This window comes from Myotis lucifugus, unplaced genomic scaffold, assembly GCF_000147115.1.
Source record: "Myotis lucifugus unplaced genomic scaffold, Myoluc2.0 scaffold_907, whole genome shotgun sequence".
Taxonomy (NCBI): Eukaryota; Metazoa; Chordata; class Mammalia; order Chiroptera; family Vespertilionidae; genus Myotis; species Myotis lucifugus.
The window spans coordinates 107,052-125,719 of NW_005871955.1; the positions used below are offsets into that span (position 1 = coordinate 107,052).

Consider the following 18,668-nt stretch of genomic DNA (forward strand, 5'->3'; position numbering starts at 1 on the left):
AGACCTGACAGGGAACTCAGCCTCTACAGACTGGACCCACCCAGACTATTCTTGGACAGGTTACTTAACTCTCAGAAGATTCTCATTTCATCCTTTGAGTTACCTAGTTAACAGCTTTATACAAAGTTAATATTTTGTTAAATTTTATCAGTTCCTAACAGAACTGTTTGTGTGGTGACTACCATTAAGAGCTTGCCCATTCCCAGGAGTTATGATTCAGCACCAGTATGTGAGGTTCAATCCATGTTGCACTTCTCCTGGTGGAGGTACCACCTCACTTCTATTGAGACCTGAGCTGCTAGCCCTGGGGGATGAGCCCCTGCTGCCCTCCGAGGTTTGTATCTGGCATAACGTACCCCACAAAGATGTGACACAAACGGCTTTCCCTGCATACTGCTCCATCTCAAGTCCAGGCACAGCCTGTTCACTTTTGAGGGATTTCTTTATTGGAGTTCCACCTTACCTTGCCACAATTATCAGTCTCTTCATGGCCAAGAGAGAGTAAGCCCTGAACAACATATTCATAATATTTTACAAAAGACAATACACACATGTAGTGCATAAAAGCTTTACAATAACAGGCCAACACAATCATTTTACAAGATTAAGAAGCATGAATTTCCTATGCCCTGATTATTGGTACTTAATTTTTTCATTTCTACAATAAAATGCTCTCCTTCTCAGCATTCCTATTCATAGGAATCCCTGAATCAATTCTTTTTGTGCAAATTCATAATGATGTGTTCCGTTAGTACCTGAATGTGCTGTATTTCTCTCCATGGCACAACCTTTTATTTGTAGGTTTTCACTCATTACACATTTATTATTCATTGAGGGGTTTTATTTGAATTTTAAAAAAACTTTCACCCACTCAACTAGTGTATCACATTATAATAGCATAATCCAATCAACCTGTCTTTTTTTTAAAAGAGGTTCTCTCTTATCTTACACTCTTTACTTTCCCCACAAAATTCAAATTTTATTTCAGAATTTGTCATCACCTCCTTCCCAAACCATTCAATTATATTCTTTTTATCCCATGATCACTATTAAATAAATTTATATTCCCTGAAGCCTATCTCTCCCTGAATTTGCCTGTTGGAGGACCTTCTTGGGATTTTTCCACTGACCAATCTATAATTGGGACTCAAAGCTATACCTGAATGTCCCACACTTAGATTCACAGAACTTACCTAAATATGAACTTTCTAATGGTGACTGTGTGACTTCTAAATGAAACCCTTTTCTCATTCATATATTTCCTTGTCTTTCCAGAAATCTCTGCTTATTTTGAAGGTTTTATTTTAACATTCTATCATTTTGATAGGTTTTATCCCCAGTATGAAACATAGGGCTCAACTACCTTGACATTGGAGGCTTCCTTGCTGGCTATGACTGAAGCATAGAAAAGATCATGGTTTTGTTTATACCATGTAAATTATAAGCCATGAACAAGGACCTCAGATATTCTTACATTCACAGGATTGTTCTCCCATTTGAGTTCTTTGAGACTCAGTAAGCTTTGCCTCCTACAGAGACAAGCTCATCCTGGTCCCATCCAGAACATTCCCACCCTCATGAGTTCTCTTTTGTGATGTGCCACTGTAACTTCCCACATTTGGCACATTTAAAGATTCCTCCCCTGCATGGATTCTTTTATGCTTGGTGAGATCTGATCTGATATTAAAAGCCTTCCCACACTCACTACACTTGAATGGCTTCTTCCCAGTGTGGATCCTTTTGTGTTGGTCAAGAACAGATCTATAATTAAAGGATTTCCCACACTCACAATTATAGGGCTGCTGCCCACGATGGATGCTTTTATGGTTGATAAGACTCGAGTGTGAGATGTAGGCCTTCCCACACTCATCACATCCATAGGGTTTCTCGCCCGTGTGGATCCTTTTATGCACTGTGAGGCCTGAGCTGTTCCGGAATGCCTTTCCACAACCATCACATACATAGGGCTTCTCCCCTGTGTGGATCCTCTTGTGTTGAGAAAGAAGTGAGCTGTAACTGAAAGATTTCCCACACTCGACACATTTGAAGGGTTTCTCCCCAAGATGAACTCTTTTATGGCTTATAAGAGTTCTGCTTGAGAAAAAAGCTTTTCCACATTCATCACATGTATAGGGTGTCTTGCCAGGGTGGGTACTTTTATGGTTAATAAGGCTTGAGTGTGAGATGTAGGCTTTTCCACACACATCACATTCATAGGGTTTCTCCCCAGTATGAATTCTTTTATGCACCTTAAGGCTTGAGTTGTTTCTGAAGACCTTCTCACACCTGTCGCATTCATAGGGCTTTTCTCTAGTGTGAACTCTTTTGTGTTGAGAAAGGAGTGAGGTGTAATTAAAAGATTTCTCACACACATCACATTTGTAGGGCTTCTCCCCAAGATGAATTTTTTTGTGGTTTATAAGGGTTCGGTATGTGATAAAGGCCTTTTCACACTCCTCACACTTATAGGGCTTTTCCCCAGGGTGTACACTTTTATGATTTATAAGGCTTGAGAGCGAGATGTAGGCTTTCCCACATTCTTCACATTTGTAAGGTCTCTCCCCAGTATGGATTCGTTTATGTACTTTAAGACCTGAATTATTTCTGAAGGCTTTTCCACACTCATCACACCCAAAAGGTTTCTCCCTCGTATGAATCCTTTTATGCTGTTCAAGGGCAGAGCTATAATTGAAAGATTTCTCACAATAGCTACATTTATAGGGCTTCTCCCCAAGATGGATTCCTTTGTGGTTTTTAAGGCTAGAACGTGAGATATAGGCTTTCCCACACACATCACACTTGTATGGTTTTTCCCCAGTGTGGAGCCTCCTGTGGACTTTGAGACCTGAATTGTTTCTGAAGGTTTTGCCACACACATCACATACATAAGGTCTCTCTCCAGTGTGAATAGTCTTATGTTGAAGAAGAAGTGAGTTATAGCTGAAAGATTTTCCACACTCCTTACATTCATGAGCTTTCTTCCCAGGGTGAATGCTTTTATGGACTGCAAGGCCTGAGCTATAGCTGAACGCTTTGCCACAGACATCACACTTGTAAGGTTTCTCTCCCGTGTGGATTCTTTTATGTACAATAAGGCCTGAGCTATTCCTGAAGGCCTTCCCACATTCATCACATTCATAAGGTTTTTCTCCAGTGTGGATGACTTTATGCTGAATGAGGAGAGAGCTATAATTAAATGATTTCTCACACTCATCACATTTGTAAGGTTTATCTCCAAAGTGGATGCTTTTATGGTTTAGGAGTGTTCTGCAAGTAATGAAGGCCTTCCCACACTCATCACATTCATAGGGCTTTTCACCTGTGTGGATCCTTTTGTGAACCCTAAGGCCAGAGCTATTACTAAAAGTTTTCCCACAGATATCGCATTCATAAGGCTTCTCCCCTGTGTGGATCCTTTTGTGGACTCTGAGACCAGAGCTGTTCCTGAAGGCTTTTCCACACTCACCACATTCATAGGGCTTCTCCCCAGTGTGGATCCTCTTATGCTGGTCTAAAACAGAGCTATAGTTGAAAGATTTTCCACACTCATCACATTTACAGTTCTTCTCCCCAGAATGGGTGCTTTTATGGTTTATAAGGCTGGAATAGGACATGTAGGCTTTCCCACATTCCTCACACTTATACGGCTTCTCCCCAGTATGGATCCGCTTGTGGACTCGAAGGCTCGAACTGCTCCGGAAAGTCCCTCCACAGTCTTCGCACTCATAGCGTTTTTCCCCAGTGTGCATAATTTTATGTTGAATAAGGCGGGAATTATATTTGAAGAATTTCCCACACTCATCACATTTATGAGATTTCTTAAAAGCACTGGTTTCCTGCTTCAGATGGGGATGTGAATTTCCATTGATGTTCTCCACACATTTGCCTTGTTCACTGCTTCTCTGTTCTATAGGGATGGTCTGGTATGTAACGTGCTTTGAGCTCAGATGTAAGCTTTTCTCAGATGCCTTGTCTTTCTGTTCTGTCTTTATATTTGCTGTGTTCTTGGCTTTTCCAATCTTTTCCCTGATGCCACTTTTGTCTTCCATCATTCTTTTTCCCTCAGGCTTTTCCAATTGGTTCTCTACCTTGCTATCCCAATCACAAGTTTCACCAACCTTAGATTCCTGCATATGATCCTTGTGAAGACCTTCCACTTTTAGCCACAGAGATTCTGCATTTCCGACATTTTCACACTTTTCAGTTGATTCCTCATCCTCAGTGCCTCTCGTCTTGAAATGTGACACTAAACCAAGAAAATGAAAATACTTATTCACTTTGTTTAGAAGAAACTGAAAGAATTACATCCAAATTCACTCATTCACTCAAGTGTTTTAACTGCTGGGAAACAATGGTGGACATGCCAAAATTTCTGATGCTATAGGGCTAATGTTGAAATGCTAGAGCCATGGATTTTCAATAAAACAGAGAGCTTTTCTAGCATAGGAGTGGGGATGGTCCAGCCCATGGGCCACGTAAGTCCCAGAAATCATTTGGTCTGGCCCTCTCAAGGCATTAGGGGTGAGTTAATACAATGTTTGACTAAATATAGCAAGCTAATTTTGAAGTTGATAATTCTGTATGGCCCACAAATGATGTTATAAATATCCAAATGGTACTTGGCAGAAAAAAGGTTCCCCACCCCTGGTGAGGGTGAGTTAAAATGGGTTGAAATGATGTACAGAACCAGGGGCAACATTGATCCGTTTTTTAAAAATGACACCAAGTCGTGGAAAAACAAACAGAGGGTAGAAGAAATCTCTAAAAAAGAGGAGACAGATTAATAAGACAAAAGTTTAAAAGACATAATCAGCAGAAGACAGGCAAAACTAAAGAAGAGGAGAAATAGGTAACTGGAAGTATTAGGGAGGTGGTTATAAAATCATGAGGATAGTCATGTTAGAGATGATACAGAAAACAAGCCTGTTGGTTTGGCCTCCTGGACTTCCCCTCCAAGGAAAACTCTGACCTTGTAAAATGGCTAGTTAGGGTAGCCAGGGAGGAACTCCACATGGAAGAGGACACTCTGGCCTGCCAGGCAAAAAGACTTTCACTCCTACTTTACGAAGAGGCTAAATACAGTCAGAGAATATAAAAAATCAAAAGCAAAAACACAAACCATTAGGCAAAGAAAATCATTCCGCCTGGGTTCAGATACCTAGCTGTGTGTCTTTGAGAAAGTTATTTAACCTCTTTGTACCACAGCATCCTCATTGGTGAATATTAAATGAGAACATATGTAAAGTGTTGAGAACAATGTCTGTCACTTGGTGAAGTGCCATATGCTATTATTACTTATTTTGATATTTATTTATTTATCACATATGAAAATGCTCTCTTCACTAAGCTATTTTGATATTTATTTGAGGTCAGGTCATTAGATCATATTTGGAACCTGAAGATAAAGCACAGGACTCAGGAAAGGTAAATTCCTTTCCAAAGTTTAGGAGCCAGACAGTGTAACTTTGTCCCTGTGACGGTACTCTACACATAGCTGGCACTCCATCAGTAGCCACCTACTGACAAACTGACGCCTGAGAAACACTTCTAAGTTCCTTATCCCCCAACCTTAGACAATTAAACATTTGTGATCAGACTTAGTTAAAATATGGACCTCTCCTCTTACCCTGGGTATCAGACTCTTTTGGGTCAGTACTCTGGACTTCTGTCAGTCCTACGTAAGAAACTCTATATAAGGAGGAAGCAGAGGCAATAAAAGTGGACATGTATAAAGAATGACACTTATGATCCAACTTATGCTCATGTGACTGTAATGATGAACTCAATTAAAATTAACAGAAAAGGAAAAGAAGCTAGGAACTCAGAATATCACTAAAATAATTTATAGAAAAAACATCACTCAGTAGACAGTAAACCAAAGGTGGTTCAGCTGAGAAAGCTTCACAAAATGACACATGATGTTAGGTAAAAAACCTTCAGAGGTTCCTGAGAAATGGTGGCACAGCCTAGTTCCTTGCTCCATTTCTTTATACTTTGGGCAGAACAGTCCATGTCACTGGGTGAGCAGTGAAATTCCAGAATCATCAGCACCAACATCTTTGAGCTGTGCTCTGAATCCTGCTTCCACATACATCAGGGACTCTGCTCTATCCATTCCTTTTGGCCTTTATGTTTCTACAGACATAAAACCAAATCCCCTAAAATAAACACACAAAAATTGCTAGAGAAAAAACAGAAAAGGAAGAGCCCTGAGAGGAAGTAGCCATACTAAATATTAAAGTATACCACAGTCCCAGCCGGTTTGGCTCAGTGGATAGGGCGTCAGCCACGGATTGAAAGGTTCTGGGTTCAATTCTGGTCAAGGGCATGTACCTCGGTTGCAGGCTCGATCTCTGGCCCTGGTTGGGGCACATGCAGGAGGCAATCAATCAATGTGTCTTTCTCACTTCTTTGTTTCCCTCTCTCTCTCCCTCCCTCCTACTCTCTCTAAAAATCAGTGGAAAAATATCCTCAGATGAGGATTAACGACAACAACAAATACCATAAGCAAAATCAAGAAATGAATGACATGGAAGAAAACATTTACAACATACATCATACGTAAAGGCTAATACCCTTAACATATAAAGTATTTTCAAAAGCTGAAGAAAAATAGACTAGAAATCCTACAGAAAAATGGGCAAAAGATCCAAACAATTTACCAAAAGAAATATTAAAATGGCTCTTAAATGTGTTTTTAATTTCACTCAGTAGTAGAAGAATACAAATAATTAGACTAAAATACTAATTCTCCCATTAGATTGGCAAATATTCAAAAGTTTGACAATCTATTCGGTTGTGAGGCTGTGAGGGAAACAGGCACTCTTATACATTACTGGGAATACAAACTGGCATAACCTCTTGGGAGAGAAATTTGCCAATCTCAAACACAAGTATGTATGCATTTACACTTCAATCCAAAAATCCCATATAGGAATTTATAGTGAAGATACACTTCCAACAATACAAAAGTATATATGCATAGACTTATTCATTGTAGGATTATTTGTCTACAAAATATGGAAAACTACATGTCCACACACAGAAGAGTGGTTAAATAAGCTATGGTGCAAATACAAAACGGAGTACTAGAAGATAAGGAATAGCTTTATAATTGACCAATAAGGAGCAATTTCAAGGATATATTGTATAGTGATGTTACAGGGTTCCAGGGCAGGAGGAATAGGGAAACTGAGACAGGTAGAGTAAAACAAGACCAAATGGTGTGGGCAATTTGCAGCCAGCCTGTAAATAATAAGCCATTATCTTCCCCAGCCAAGGACACTTGAAGGCAAATGGTTAAAAACCTCCCTAATGAGAGAATGCAGAAAGGGAGGGACAAAGGGGAAGGGAAAAAAGAGGCTATTTTACTCCCAAAACAGAAAAGCCAGCAGTCTTAGGCTTGGCAAGATAAAGTTGCCAGGTGCTTCTCATGAATTCTGGGAAGGCCACAACAGAGTAAAAAGGGACCTTGAGAATTACTCTGCACCAAAATATTCAGCAGAAGAAATTTGAGACATATAGACAGGAGGCTATGTAACACCTTGGACCCCCACCCAACTCGCTCTTCAATGAGCTGAGAGCCCGCCTGCACTTCATGAGCCAGATGGATAGGTTTGCTGGCTTTGCTTCTTAATAAAGGTGCATGCTTCAGTAAACTGGCTTTTCACAATGCAACGATCTCTTGTATAAATTCACTTATATGAGAAAAGGATCAAAGTTGGGGACAGCCTTCTCCCACTGATTGAAGGGGCTGTCTGGTGATAACTCTAGTGTCAGTGAGAGGTGCCTCTAACAGTAAAAAAGCATATATGTCAACGTTTTGTTTAAGAAAAATAAGAAAACAAGCACGTATCTGTTGGTTTGTTGTTGTTTTTTTACAATAATGAGAATAGCCAGAAAACAATAAAGCCCATTAAACCTCTAAGGGGTGGGGAGGGTGGAATAGAGCAGAAGGGATAGGGGAGAAAAACACTCTATACACAGCTTTTTGTATAGTTTTTATTTAAATTTTTAAAATTTATTTATTTATTTATCTATTTATTTATTTATTTTTGGTTAATTCTCACCTGAGGATATTTTCCCATTGATTTTTAGAGAGAGTGGAAGGGAGAGGGAGAGACAGAGAGAGAATTATCAACGTGAGAGAAACACATTGATTGGCTGCCTCCACATGCACTCCCCGACTGAGGATTGAGCCTGCACCCGAGGTAACGTGCCCTTGACCGGAATAGAACCCAGGACCCTTCAGTCTGTGAGCCAATGCTCTACCCATTGAGCCAAACCGGCTAGGGCAATTTCAACTTCAGACTTGTTAAACTGAAGGAATTCTAATGCTTCTTATAGGTAGGACACCCAGAAAATGACTGATTTAATTACATTCATTTTTGCCACCCATCATCCTAATTGGGGAGGTGTCCAGGCTCTCCTGAATATCTTGCAAACAGCAGATGAAAGATTAGTAATAGGTAAGGCTACAGAGGAAGCCTACTGACTGCATCAGAAGAACCCAAATGGGACTCCAAACCCAGCAGGGACCAAGCCTCTCACTGAGCCAGATTGGGACCAAATAATGGAGGCCTGGTACATTTGGAGCATTAGAAAAGATGCATACTAGAAGGTTTGAGAAAGGTGTGAATATTATACAGGATGTATAGCAAAAGCCTGAGTTTTTAGAGAGGATCTATCAGGCTTCCTGGAAGTACAGGAACATACATCCCCAGGATGCTGAAAACTCACGAATGGTTAACATCACTTTTATTGGACAGAACGCCCTGGACATTAGGAGAAAGCTTCAGCGGATAGATGGAGTTCTAGGAATGAATCTGTCACAATTGGTGGATATAGCCTTTACGGCATTCCATGGAAGAGAAGCTAAAAATCAAAAGCAAGTGATGGTTTTCCTAGAAACTGTCCAGGGAAATCAGAAAAGAAATCAGTGGCAGGGAGCAAGGAAAGTAGACCACTGGGCTCCAACCAATGTGCTTATGGTAGGGAAGGACATTGGAAAAAGGACTATGCCAAGAAAGAAGAAAAGAATGCTCCTATAAAGGGAAACGGGGATGATCCCCAATGCATGATGGTTGTGTGCAAGAGAGACTCAGATGAGGAATGACGTGGGCCAGGAGCTCCTTTAGATACCTCCCCATCTATACAAATAATAGGTTAATATGCAAATCGGTCGGGACATCCTCACGCGTAACAACCGATCAGCTGGAGGCTGCGTGTACAGCAGGCGCGGGTGGGCGGGGACTTGCAACGTTGGGGATGGGGGCGGGGCCGCGGCAGAGGCCTCCAGGCACCTGCACCAGGGGTCCGCAGGCCTCCTCCCGCTCGGGCCTACCTCTTTGGGGCAATCCGAGGAACCCCGGATGGGTGGGCAGGGCCTACCTCTTTGGGGCAATGGATTGCCGGGCTCCTGCACTGTGACAGGGCACATGACAGGTTGGGGGACCCCCCCCCCGAGGGAACAAATTTTGTGCACCAGACCACTAGTCCAGTGATGGTGAACCTATGACACACGTGTCAGAGGTGACATGCGAACTCATTTTTTTGGTTGATTTTGTTAAATTTAAATATATAAAATAAATATCAAAAATATGTCTTTGTTTTACTATGGTTGCAAATATCAAAAATTTTTATATGTGACACGGCACCAGAGTTAAGTTAGGGTTTTTCAAAATGCTGACACGCCGAGCTCAAAAGGTTCGCCATCACTGCACTAGTCTATTATAATTTCCCCACAGGAGCTCTGGCTACAATTGACAGTGGGGAACGACTTTCTCCTAGACATGGGGCAACTTAGTTTTAAATTCTAAACTAACAAAAAAAGTTCAGCTACCACTGCAGTTACTGGGGTTATGGAAAAGCTACAACAGCAGACCTTCCTTAAGCCTCTTGAATGTCAACTTGGAGATTTGAAGTTCTAAGGAGATGCTCAAAAAAAAAATGATGGGGGCATATCATAGACCACAAGAGCCAGCTTGAATACCCAATTCAGGGTAATTAAGTACAGTAATGAATTATAAGCCATTAATTTAAGTGATCCTCCCAAAAAATATCATACCCATTCTAATAGTTATTAGAATATTACTGACTATATTCCCCTTGCTGCACATTACCCACCCATAAGTACACTATAACTACCAATTTCTACCTCTAAATCCCCTCACCTTTTTCACCCATCCTCCCAACCCCCCTCCCATCTGGCAACTGTCAAAATGTTCTATCTTTGAGTGTTTCTGTTCTGCTTGTTCATTTATTTTTATTTTAGATTCAATTGTTTGGTAGATATGAATTTATTGCCATTTTATTGTTCATATTTTTCATCTCTTTTCTTCTGCTATTTAAAGAAGACCCTTTAACATTTCATATAATACTGGTTTGGTGATAATGAACTCCTTTAGCTTTTTCTTATCTGGAAAGGTCTTTATCTGACCTTCCACTCTAAATGACAGCTTTGCTGGGTAGAGTAATCTTGGTTGTAGGTCACTGCTTTTCATCACTTTGAATATTTCTTGCCACTCTCTCCTAGCTTGCAATGTTTCCATTGAGAAATTGGTTGACAGTATTATGAGCATTCCCTTGTAGTAACGAACTGCTTTTCTCCTGCTGCTTTTAAGATTCTTTGTCTTTAACTTTTGGCACTTTAATTATAATGTGTCGCCCTGGCCGGTTTGGCTCAGTGGATAGAGCATCAGCCTGTGGACTGAGGGGTCCCGGGTTTTGATTCCAGTCAAGGGCATGTACCTTGGTTGTGGGCACATCCCCAGTGGGAGGTGTGCAGGAGGCAGCTGATCAATGTTTCTCTCTCATCGATGTTTCTAACTCTCTATCCCTCTCTTCTTCTCTGTAAAAATTAATTTTATATATATATATATATATATATATATATATATATATATATATATATAAATTATGATGTGTCTTGGTGTGGGCCTCTTTGGATTCCTCTTGTTTGGCATTCTCTGTGCTTCCTAGACTTGTATGTATGATTCTTTCACCCAGTAAGGGAAGTTTAGTCGTTATTTTTCTTTTTTTTTTTAAATATATTTTATTGATTTTTTACAGAGAGGAAGGGAGAGGGACAGAGAGTTAGAAACATCGATGAGAGAGAAACATCGACCAGCTGCCTCCCCGCACACCCCCCACTGGGGTTGTGCCCGCAACCAAGGCACATGCCCCTGACCAGAACCAAACCCGGGACCCTCAGTCTGCAGGCCGATGCTCTATCCACTGAGCCAAACCGGTTTGGCCGTTATTTTTTCAAATAAGTTTTCTATTTCTTGCTCCCTCTCTTCTTCTGACACACCCACAATGCAAATGTTCATACACTTGAAGTTGTCCCAGAGGCTCCTTACACTATTTTCATAACTTTGGATTCTTTTTTCTTTTTGCTCTTCTCATTGGGTCTTTTTTTGCTTCTTCATATTCCAAACCGCTTATTTGATTCTCATCATCCTCTACTCTACAGTTGATTCCCTGTAAATTATTCTTCAGTTTGCAGGCCGACACTCTAGCCACTGAGCCAAACTGGCTAGAGCTCCTGTAAATTATGCATTTCAGTTAGTGTATCCTTAATTTCTGACTGGTCCTTTTTTTATATTGTTGATGATGTAAGTTCCTTGAGCATCCTTTTAATCATTGAACTCTGTATCTAGTAGTTTGCTTCCTTCCATTTCATTTAGTTCTTTTTCTGGAGATTTCTCCTGTTCTTTCATTTGTGACATGTTTGTCTCTACTTTTTGACTGCTTCCCTGTGTTTGTTTCTATGTATTAGGTAGAGCTGCTGTGTCTTTCAGACTTGGTAGAGTGGCCTTGTGTAGCAGGTGTCCTGTAGGGCCCAGTGGCTCAGCCTCCCATTACTTGAGCTGGGCACTCCAGGTGCACCCATGTGGGTTCTTTGCATGATCCTGTTGTAGTTGAGTCTTGACTGTTGTAGGCATCACTGGGAGGAACTGACCTCTAGGCCAGTGGTTCTCAACATTCTGGCCCTTTAAATACAGTTCCTTATGTTGTGACCCAACCATAAAATTATTTTCGTTGCTATTTCATAACTGTAATGTTGCTACTGTTATGAATCGTAATGTAAATATCTGATATGCAGGATGGTCTTAGGCGACCCCTGTGAAAGGGTCGTTTGACGGCCAAAGGGGTCACGACCCACAGGTTGAGAACCGCTGCTCTAGGCTAATCAGCTGTGAGGAACAACTACAACCACAACAGAAACACTGTTGTGCAGGAGCCAACCCAATGGAGCAGGAATTGTTTCAGTGGGATTTTGGTGCTCACTGAGTACACCCCTTGCATGTGTCACTCATGGAGGTAGTAGGTTTGTAATCTGGTGTGGTCTGAAGCTGACCACCATGTGCACTGGTTCTGGAGCCTCCCAGGAGGTACAAAGTCAGCTTCTACCTGTGCCCTGCCTGGGATCTTCCAGCACAAACTACAGAGGAATCTGTAAATGGCTGCTTCTTGTGTTGGGCTTAGAGGTGTCCAAGAGAGGCCATACTGTGAACCAAGGCAGGCTGCCACTAATGCCACTAATGCCAGGCCTGGGGCCACTTATCAAGAGGTATGGGGCATGCTGAGGCCAGCTGCTGCTTGTTTGAGAGATTTTAAGAAAGTCTGAAGCATGAGCCAAGACACATCATTCCTATGGAAAAACCACTGGGAACAGCTTAGGTGGGGTCTCAGGGAATCACTAGGGCAGGGGGTACAGTGTGAGCCAGATTGATGGAGACTCAGATATGGTGTCTGCCTGTTGACTTTGTGTCAGCAAAGGAACAATGGCCTCTCCCAGTACTTTTGTCTGGGAGTAAGCTGTGGCTCTTCCACAAAATACCGACTTCTGCGCATGGGCCACGAAGTTTCAATTGCATTGTACGTGCGCGTCCGCACGTGGTATTTTGTGGAAGAGCCACACTCAAGGGGGCAAAGAGCCACATGTGGCTCGCGAGCCGCAGTTTGCTGACCACTGCCTTATCTAATCAATCTGATTTCTTCTACTCAGACCACCCTGCATTAGCTTCTTTCAAATCAGGCGCCAACTCCCCAGCCTGCTGTTCCTGGCCCCATTCCATCTCCAACCGTTCCTCTCCTGGCTTCACACTCTTTCCTGGGCAGCTCCATGCATAAACATGGCTCCTATCACTTCTATAAGCTATCTTACAGAGCCTTATCTCTGGCCCAGAACCCCTCTTCAATTACAGACCCTCATATCCATTCCTGTCCTCCCCAGAGTTACCTAAACCAAAAGGGCTCTTCTCTTTCTCTCATCCCTATACAGTTCTCAAGTCCCTATGCCCAACTTCATTCCCACTGCTGAGGCCTTAGTTTAGGCCCTCCTAAATTTCCTTCTGAACTTCTGCTGTAGTCTCCCTACCTTCATTCTTACCCCCATCCAATTCTTCCTCCAACAGCTGTCAAGAGTTTTTAAAAGTGCACACCTGGTCATTCCCCAATGCCAAAGCTTCTCAAGCTACTTAGTGTGGCACTTGAAGCCTTCTGCGTGCCGTCACTTGGAGTGACTTGCCTGACACTAAATGGGCCATGTGAACGAATCCCTCTGCTACTGCACTCCCTGGCCCTCAGCCCTGATGGACCCTTTCCCTTGACTCTCTTACAGATTAATTCTTTTTTTTTTTTTAACTTACAAGGCACCATTTTTATTTATTTCTTTCTTTATTTATTTATTTATATTTTATTGATTTTTTTACAGAGAGGAAGGGAGAGGGATAGAGAGTTAGAAACATCGATGAGAAACATTGATCAGCTGCCTCCTGCACACTTCCCACTGGGTATGTGCCCGCAACCCAGGTACATGCCCTTGACTGGAATCGAACCTGGGACCCCTCAGTCCGCAGGCCGACGCTCTATCCACTGAGCCAAATCGGTTAGGGCTACAGATTAATTCTTAATCCCCTCCATGTCCTCTGTGATTCTCTATTTAATTTACTGCTGACTAGCTGGTGTACATGATCACAAATACCTCACTGCTTACCCCTCAGAAATAATCCAGCATTCTCTTTGTCCCAGCTCTATTTAACCTCCTCTGTTTGGGTGGGGACACAGTGTTCCATTACCCAACATCGTTCACCCAATCCTCTTAATGACTGAAATCAAAACACATCAATATAAAAGTACATCTTCACTGGAAAGAGATGGTTTGCAATGAGATTCATATTTATCAATACTGAGACTAAGAAAAGGTACAAAACACAGGCAGAAAAGCACCAAGACATATAAAACTAGCACTAAAGTAAATGCTGACACTATGGCTTGAATTTCTGTGCCCCCCCCCCTCAAAAAATATTCCTATGTTAAAACCCTAATCCCCAAAGATGAAGGCATTAAGAAGGAACCCTGTGGGAGATTCTTAGGACATGAGGATGGAGCCCTCATGAGTGGGATTAGTGTTCTTACAAGAGAACCTACAGAGATCCCTTGGTGCCCTGATCTTGGGCCTCCCAACCTCCAGAACTGTGAGAAATAAATGTCTGTTGTTTATAAGGCACCAAATCCACAGTACTTTTTTAAATATATTTTTATTGGTTTCAGAGAGGAAAGGAGAGGGAGAGATAGAAACATCAATGATGAGAGAGAATCATTGATCGGCTGCCTCCTACATGCCCCCTATTGGGGATTGAGCCCACAACCTGGGCATGTGCCCTTGACCAGAATCAAACCCGGGACCTTCAGTCTGCTGCGGCCAATGCTCTATCCACTGAGCCAAACCTGCTAGGGCAAATACATGGTATTTTATTATAGCTAAGGACTAAGCTGTTAAAATTGCAAAGGCAATGAAGAGAATTTAATAAACTATTATTCTTGTACACAATACTAAAGATGTAACCTAATGTGTTATCTCTTGAGACTGAGTGTTGCCCAAGGAACTTGGATTATGATCTATATCCTGCTTTTCCCTAGGCACTGGGCTGGTCCTGGGGACTCAAAGATGGATAAGACAAGGCCCTGTCATCAAGGAGCTTGCAGACTAGGTGAGTTTAGCAGAGAAATAACTAACACATGATAAAAATGGCAGAGGCATACACAGAGCAGATGAGGGAGGAGGCAGAAGGGATGGAACTGCTTAAAGGACTAGGAAGAGCTTCCGGAAAAGAATAGTTCCAGCAAAGGGAAAAGTTAGAATAAAGGGAGTGGTGTTTACCACCCTCAGGCATCCGGAACAGAGGGCACAGGCACCAATAGGTAGGTGGGCAAAAACAAGGGCTGCCCCACGGTCTGCCCATCATACTAAGGAGTCCAGACTCAATCCTGAGGAGTTTAAGGCAAAGAAGTAGCAAACTCAGATATGCATGTTGGGCAATTACTTACTCCATTAAATCAGGAGTTCGTAAACTTTTCCATAAAGGACCTGATAGAAAATATTGTAGATTTTGTGGGCCACATTTGATTCTGCTGTGTATTTATATATTTATTTATTCATTTAATCCTCATACCTGAGAATATTTTTTCCATTGCTTTTCAGAAAGAGTGGGGAGGAGGGTGGGAGGGAGGAAGAGTGAGAGAAACATGGATCAGATAGATATATCAATTGGTTGCCTCCTGCTTGCGCCTCGTCTGGGGCTGGGGACGAACCTGCAACCCAGGTACATGCCCTTGACCAGGAATCAAACCCATGACACTTTGGTGTGTGGGCCAACTTTCTAATCACTGAGCCACACTGGCCAGGGCTGTCATTTATTTTTTTATTTGCTTATTAATATCCTTTTTTAAAAAAATATATATTTTTTTATTGATTTTAAAGAGGAAGGGAGAGGGGGAGAGAGAGAAAGAAACATCAATGAGAATTGTTGATCGGCTGCCTCCTGCACGCCCCCTACTGGGGATCAAGCCCACAACCCGGGCATGTGCCCTTGACCAGAATCAAACCCGCCACTCTTCAGTCTGCAGGCCGATGCTCTATTCACTGAGCCAAACCAGCTAGGGCTTAATATCCCTTTAAAAATGTAAAAATCATCCTTAGCTTGCAGGCCATATAAAAACAGACCACAGGCACAGCAGTTTGACAACCTGGAAGGAATCAGAGTTAATTTAAGATGGTGTGATAATGGCATTTTGGTTGTTAAAAATGTCTCTCTCTTTTTTTTTTTTTTTGGTAGACTGAAGCATGCTAGGGTAAAATGGTATTATGCCTATAAATTCCTTTAAAATATTTCAATAAATCAAAAATAAAAAGAGAAAGATGAAACAAATGTAGCAGAATCCTGACAACTGTTGCATCTGAGCTATGAGTATATGCAGCTCATTGTACTATTCTACCATCCTGCATGTCTAAATTTTTTCATAATAAAAAAATTAAGAGATCACTCATACTAGCTGCAGTGGGAGAATGGAGTGAGGGGACAGAGAACTGAGTCCTAATGTCTGAGAGATTATAACTGATGTTGTCTCACCATCCCAGAATTGCTACAACCCACTAACTGAAAACTTTTAGACAGTGGTTTAGAAGAGTCATAATTACATATCAATCATGTCAGATTTTCCCCACATTCATAGTAAAAAGTATGATATTTTATATATTATTGAAGAAACTAAACCAGCAAAACTTAACTTTATATTTAAATGGAAAAACTTTAGAGATATTCATGAATATCTTTCTCATTTAAATTGTAACTGCTACTAAAACTGTTTTTCCATAAAAATTTTTTGAGCAAGGTACCATGAAGCATGAAAAGCTTTTTCAAATAAGAACTCCAAGTTCAAGGTACAATGAAATAAAGATGTACTACATCTTCACATGATGACTTATTTATGTGTGTGTGTGTATATGTGTGTGTGTGTGTATATATGTGTGTATACATATATACACATATATATACATACGTATACGTGTGTGTGTACATGTAAGTATTTGGGTATTTATTTTTATTCATGCCTTACCTTGTTAAAAAAATAAAATTTAGGAAGCTTACCAAAATAAATACAACATATAAACGGGGTGGGTGGGGGGGGCGGGGAGACAACTGATGTGGTTGCTGAGTCATGTGACCCCCATGACACAAAAAAAGAATCATTCCAAAAGCACAAGTCTTGCATATGAAGAGCCAGAAAAGTTTTAATTGCTTGAAAAAGTTCTCAAGGCTGGATTGGAAATTCCTCTCTAACCAGTTCTCAACAGAGAGCATGGCCCAATGGCCTGGTTACATAAGTCAAAAGTGTCAGCCACAGAAAACCATCTACTCCTTCCAAGTGACACATGACCCATGACCTCTGGGCACCTCTGTACTTGTTCATTCATTTCTACCACCAATGCCTAGAGAAGCTCGTGCAGACAGTATGAACCTGCCCTAAATTCTTGCCATCCCTGCCCCAGAGAGTCAGGAGCCACTTCTCTAGAGCCGCCCTAGACAACTCACCAGAGAGCAACTATGGCTCCCTCTGGTGTAAACTGCTGCCTATTAACCACTTCCTGCAGCAAGCTACAGGTGCAACACGCCAGCAGCTAATCTGATTTCCACAGCACCAACCGTATTTCCCAGGTCGATCTACCACCAAGTGTCACATCTGGATTCTGTATCTTAGGTAGTGTATTTTGACTTGGAGATGACCAAGCCAGCTCTTCTTTCTTCAGAAAGAGAAAACCCAAGGGAATGTGAGCACAAAATGTATACCCAGAAGAGAATACTTAGGAAGTGGGAGAATTGGATAAATAAAACCTGGGACTAAGGAGTGAGCGAGAAGTGATATGCAGAGAGTAAGAGAACAATATAGTTTGTGCTTTAGTTATTACTGCATTTGTAGTTTATGAATATCAGAACAGTAAATGGTTAACATGAGTTGGTTCTATTACTTAAAAGTGGACATAAGGATTCAAGACAATTTTTCCTCAAGGTAAAACATGAAATAGAACATTCTCATACCTGGTAGTGGAGAAGAAATCTAGTCATTCTTGAGAATAAGTTAAGCAAAGGAGGTTCTGAAAGAGAGGCTGAGAGATTTTATGAAGCTAAGAGAGCAAAGACTTGACCTGAAGAGAGTCATTTACAGAATTAGTTTATTAGGCTACTGTCAGACTAAACCTCATAAACACAAGTCTAGGAGGGAAAAACTGCTTGGTGGTGGTTGTTTTTTAAACACTACATGTGCTATAACAATGATTTGGTGTACTTAACAATCTACCAATAACTGGCTTAACTGATGAAAAACAAAAATTATTTTATGATTGCTTAATCACTTCTTTAAAAACCCTCGATCAGATATGCCATAGTATGTCACTGAATGCGCCATTATGAGGCAACAAAACTTGGGGGGGGGGGGGGGAATGTCCCTGACTAGATCCAAAAAATTATAGAACATCCCAAACATCCAAAGGATACCAATCCAATACCACAGCACTACAGCACTGTTAAATAAATAGATAGATAGATAGATAGATAGATAGATAGATAGATAGATAGATATTGGCTCAATGGATAGAGTGTCGGCCTGCGGACTGAAGGGTCCCAGGTTCAATTCCAGTCAGGGGCATGTACCTTGATTGTGGGCACATCCCCAGTGGGGGATGTGCAGGAGGTTTCTCTCTATCCCTCTCCCTTCCTCTCTGTAAAAAATCAATAAAATATATTTAAAGAAGAAAAAGCTCTTTGTGGTCTGATGATCTCTAAGATAGATTACAGTGGACGAAGGGGCAGAACTTTTAAGAG

At 41.4% G+C, this 18,668-nt stretch overlaps 1 protein-coding gene across 2 annotated transcripts; it reads right to left on the minus strand.

The window, feature by feature from the left end:
- Positions 1–381: 381 nt before the first annotated feature.
- Positions 382–17,899, minus strand: ZFP62 (ZFP62 zinc finger protein). Of its 2 annotated transcripts, XM_023747558.1 has the most exons (3): positions 17,886–17,898; positions 5,627–5,688; positions 382–4,246 (listed from the first exon to the last, which is right to left on the minus strand). In XM_023747558.1, exon 3 carries the CDS (start codon positions 4,131–4,133, stop codon positions 1,530–1,532), a length of 2,604 nt encoding a protein of 867 aa, XP_023603326.1. In that variant the 5' UTR covers positions 4,134–4,246; positions 5,627–5,688; positions 17,886–17,898; the 3' UTR covers positions 382–1,529. The 2 variants fall into 2 exon arrangements, with proteins under 2 accessions (XP_023603326.1, XP_014304214.1); XM_014448728.2 differs by lacking the exon at positions 5,627–5,688 and having other exon boundaries at positions 17,886–17,899.
- Positions 17,900–18,668: the final 769 nt, after the last annotated feature.